General features: G+C 66.0%; 1 protein-coding gene across 1 annotated transcript in view; it reads right to left on the minus strand.

Moving 5' to 3' along the window:
• The window catches only part of VOLCADRAFT_95133 (uncharacterized protein), a gene marked incomplete at both ends in the record, with an annotated part of 19,582 nt that overhangs the window by 3,768 nt on the left and 11,002 nt on the right, over window positions 1-4,812 (minus strand). Inside the window, 7 exons of the mRNA XM_002954349.1 lie at window positions 336-519; window positions 627-645; window positions 1,205-1,677; window positions 2,439-2,530; window positions 2,927-3,327; window positions 3,783-4,309; window positions 4,379-4,517. Coding sequence (XP_002954395.1) covers window positions 336-519; window positions 627-645; window positions 1,205-1,677; window positions 2,439-2,530; window positions 2,927-3,327; window positions 3,783-4,309; window positions 4,379-4,517 — 1,835 coding nt within the window. The remainder of the gene's footprint in view (window positions 1-335; window positions 520-626; window positions 646-1,204; window positions 1,678-2,438; window positions 2,531-2,926; window positions 3,328-3,782; window positions 4,310-4,378; window positions 4,518-4,812) is intronic.

A 4,812-nucleotide genomic window follows, 5' to 3' on the forward strand; every position in this document is an offset into this window, starting at 1 on the left:
CTGATTGACAGCCGGTCTAGGGTGCCCGTGGAAACCCCCACATGGATCCTGATTAGGCAATGGTAGGGTTGGGAGGGGGAGAGGGGTAAAGGGGGGTTTGGGGAAGGGAGAGGGGGAGGTGAAGTAGCGGCAACACCCGGCAGAAGGCGCCCATGGGCTCGCGGGCAGCTGGGGCCCCAGGGCCATGTGCACACCCTCGGAAAAGGTAAATACACACATACACACACACAAACAGACAGACAAATGGACATACAGAAAGAGTAGACCCCCCCGGGGGAGAGAAATTGGGTTGCCCCCCGCCGCAGTGTGTCCTGGACAGCGCCCCCCCGCCGCACCTCAGCCCCCGGAAGATCAGCCTCCCCGTCCCCCTGCCCTCCCCGGCCGCCTGCTGCCGCGACGGGGGGGGTGATACAGCCCCGCCAGCTGCCGCCCCGGTGGCTGTAGCACTGGCGGCCGCACCAAGTCCCCCGGCGTCCGGGTGGCCTCCTCGCCCCCGCGAACCGAACTCCGAAGAGAGCGCTGCAAGCACCGGGGCGCGCGGGGGCGCGGCAGTAGCAGCGGCGGTGATGGCGGCTGTAGCAGCGGCGGCGGCGGCGGAGGCCGCCAAGTGCCCCGCAGTGCCCCACCTGCCACTCGGGGCGGCTGCTGCGGGCAAATCGACACCGACAGATTCCCGACTGAACCCCGGTTCGAGTCCGGCTCCGGAAATGCAAACAGGCGCCTTGCCGCCCATGTCGGAAACTGCCTTCCGTCTGTTACCTCCGTACAGGTACGACAACGGCCAGATCGCCACGCATGACGGCGCCGATTCAACTTCACAGAAGCCGGCGGGTTTGGTGTTGGCGGCTCCGGATGGGCTGGAGATCTGCTGGCCTTCGTCGGGGAGGTCGGAGGGCCCGGATGACGCCACCGCCACGACAGCCTCCCCGAACTCACTCCCCTCCTGCTCCTGTGACTGCGATTGTGTATGCTGCTGCTGCTGCTGCTGCAGGTGCTGCTGCTGCAGGTGCTGCTGCTGCAGCAAGTGCTGCAGGTGTTGCAGGTGCTGGCCCCTCTGGCGATTCTGTTGATGATGATGCAAAGGGTGTCGGTTGTGCTCTCGGTGCGGGTAATGGCCATGGGGCCCACGTGGCTGGACAGGAACCGGCGCTGTAGCCGCCATCCGACTCCGCTGATGATGCAACAGCAGCAGCAGGGGTTGCACCTGCGACGGCTGCCGCTGGGCCGGGGCTGATGACGGCAGTGACGGCGGCGCCGGCGACAACGATACGGCGCCGTCGACGGTGGCTCGCCGTACAGCACACAGGCCCATCGGGCTCTGCCCCCTCCCTCCCAGGGCCGACAGTTCGCCCGGTGAGCCACCAGGGCCGTTGGGAAGGTGACAGCCTGGGGCGCTACAGCCGCCGCCGCCGCCCCCGCCGCCGCCCTCGTTACCGCTGTCCGCCGATTCGCACTCGCCCACTTCCGCGACATCAGCCGCCGTCCCTGTAGTTCGGAGGAGGTGCTCCGCCAGCAAAGCCAACGCCCGGGTCTGGCGGTCCACACTGCGGCTACTGCCACTACTCCTGCTACTCCTGCTGTTACCAGTGACTGCCTGTGCTTCAACACCCATGATATGGCCTGTGGCTTTAGCTGCACCTCCTGCGGCTGTAGCTGCTGCTGCCAGCAGCGGCGCTGCTGTGTGACCGGACATCCCGCCCGCAGCCGACAGGTCACTGACATCGCCGCCACCAACTCGGACGGCGGTGGCGGCAGTACGGATGCTGGCGGCAGCGGATGTACGGAGAGCGGCCGCCGCGGGGTGGTACGGCAGCGATCCGGGGGACATGCTGTAACAGTCGAGGGAGCGGTGATGGCGCCGCAGCGGCGGGGAGGCCCCGGTGCGGGCCAGGGGCTCCAGGGGACCTGAGGCAGTAGAGGCAGTAGCAGCAGCAGTAGCAGCAGCAGTAGTAGCAGCAGCAGTAGCAGCAGCAGCAGTAGCAGCAGCAGTAGCAGCAGCAGCAGTAGCAGCAGCAGTAGCAGTAGCAGTAGCAGTAGCAGCACATTTACCAGTTCCTGATCTGTGTCAGGAACAAGATACACACACGCACGCACACACACGCGCACCCGCGCGACATAATACGTGTGTGCCCCCGAACCCCGTGTGTGTTTCGCCCCCTCCTCTATTCATTTTCCCCCGGTGGAACACGGATCGCTAATGGAGGCCCCTGGCGGCAGCCAACAGCCAACGGCTAACGGCTAACAACCAACGGCTCACGGTCAACGGCTAACGGCCAACCCACATTTCGTCTAAACCGAGCAAGAGAGCTCAGGAGCCACCTCCTCACCCAGCTCCACTGAGGTGCTGATGGCCACACCCCCCACACATACATACATACATACATACACACACACCCAGCGCACAGGAGCCCTCCGGAAAGAGGGGCCCCCACCCGCACCTCCGCACTCGGAGTCAGGTCCCGCGGGCTCCTCCATCTCGCTCCCCGTGGAGAACAGCTCGGCCCGCGAAGCCGCCCGGGTGTCGCTGGGCCTGTACGTATGTGTGTATGTGTGTATGTGTGTATGTGCGCCGACAGCGTGTGGGCAGTTAATCGTACAATGTAATACCACATGGAGGATGTACGACATCATGTGGAGCATCCGATGGCTCTCGGAACCAGTAAACCGCCATTCCGTGAAGCACGTCTGCTGTGCCGTACTGTGTAGAGACGTCACTCCTCTTTACCTCCCCCCCCAACCCCCCTAAGACACGGACAGCTGGTACTACCAGGCGGGGGTGGGGGTGGGGGTGGGGGTGAGTGTGGGAGGGTGGAAAGCCCCAGAAGGGTCTTCAGGGACCGGCGTGTACTCTGTATTCGTGTGAGCCCCCACCACCCCGACTGCGCACGCTGCCCCCAGCCCCGTCCTGGCCCCGCCGCGCGCCCACCTGCCGGACATACGCCGATGGGCGCTGCCACGCAGTCGCAGCTGCACCGGCGGCGACTCCGCCACCACGGTCGTACCGGACACGCTGCCGCCACGGCTGCCGCTACCGCCGCCGCCGCAGCGATGAACACTGCCCTCCCGGGAGCCGTTGACCCGCGTGAACGCAGCAAAGGAAGTCCAGCGCATGCGCGGCGTGCCGCCCTCCGAGTGCGGCCCGCTGATTTCGCCGCCGCCGCCGCCATCCGCGTTGTCGTACGCCTCCACCGGCTCTCCCATCTCATGTAGCAGCAGCTCGTCCGGCCACGGGGCCCGCAGCAAAGCGGCTCGCAGTTTCAGAGCCCACGTCGCGGCGAGTGCGGGAGAGGAGAAGGTCGCGCGGACCTCCGCGGGGCTCGCGGACACCTGTGTGTGTGTGTGCCGTACGAGGTGTATAGTGATGTGGCATGTCGTACCGTACTCAGGGGATGGGGACGAGGATGTTCAGCGGGGTTTGTGTGTTTTGGCACGTGACCCTCCCTTTACCGCTTTCCCCTCCTTCCCCACATCGAAACCTACCCGCAGTGCGTACGAATGCGGTACGACACGACTAACGCACCATGGCGACCAGCTCCGCGGCACAAGGCCCTGGGAGACCACATACACACCTCCCCATGTCCCTTTCTGACACACTCTCGCAGGTGGGTAGATAGGCTCATTGCGCAATAAACTAATTGAAAATGAAAGAATCGATACACGCGCTCCTAATCAAACTAAGTGGCCTTTCCTACCTTACCCCAAGACATGTCTGTCCCGCGCAAACCCGTTGCCGTACAGCCCGTCGAACAAGGCACCGACGACCAAACAGGTCATCAACCTACCAGGTACGAGCCCGGAGTACGGCGCAGCTCCGAAATCGCCGTACGTACAAATAACTGAAACGACGCCGCCGCGACCCGACTGTCCCATCGCACTAGCGACGCCGCCGCCGGAACCCGTACGACAACGTACGACACGTGGCCCAACGGTGCGCGGTACACGTCCTGCACAGGCGGCTGATCCGCGGGAAACCTCAGAGGTGGCACCAGCGCCAGCCGCTGCGACAGCCTCGGTGACGTCACCAAGTACACCCCCTCCAGGTCCACGCGGAGCTTGGTCTGGGTCTGGGTCTGGGTCTGGTTGTGCTGTCCAGATTGCTCGTTTAGCAACTTGCGCTGCAACAGCGACTGCAAATGTGGCGGCGGCGGCGGCGGCTGTTGAGACTTCGTTTGCTGCTTCAGCGCGGCGCCAGGTCCGTGCTCCGGAACCCGGGGCAGCGGGCTGTGCAGCTCCGGAACCTCGGGACCATGCCTCTTAAAGGGGTTCAAGGGGAAACCACTTCTCAAACCATCGCCATGGCTGGCGGCGGCTGCAGGGGCGACCGAGGGTGAGGGTGAGGGTGAGGGGGGAGCTGCCGGCGGCGTGTCGGGGACTGCACCGTCCGTCTCCGTGGCGGCGGTGGCGGCGGCGGCGGCAGCGGCAGTTGGCCGCAGCGCCGTGGGCGAAGTGGTCGTTAGTGGCAGCAGTGGCGGTGGCGGTGGCGGCGATGCGCACTGCCTGAGGGCCAACTGAAGCACCTGCGCGGGTGAGATGCGGTGCGGGTGGGACACAGGCCGGGGCGCAACATCCCCCCCCATGTACGGGAGGAGCGGAGAGAGCCCGGGCGTGAGGGAGCCGAGGAGGGCTGTGAAGGCAGGGCAGGGCAGGGCAGGCAGGGCAGGGCAGGGCAGGGCAGGGCAGGGCAGGGCAGGGCAGGGCAGGGCAGGGCAGGGCAGGGCAGGGCAGGGCAGGGCAGGGCAGGGCAGGGCAGGGCAGGGCAGGGCAGGGCAGGGCAGGGCAGGGCAGGGCAGGGCAGGGCAGGGCAGGGCAGGG

This window comes from Volvox carteri (assembly GCF_000143455.1).
Source record: "Volvox carteri f. nagariensis unplaced genomic scaffold VOLCAscaffold_42, whole genome shotgun sequence".
In the NCBI taxonomy this organism is placed as follows: domain Eukaryota; kingdom Viridiplantae; phylum Chlorophyta; class Chlorophyceae; order Chlamydomonadales; family Volvocaceae; genus Volvox; species Volvox carteri.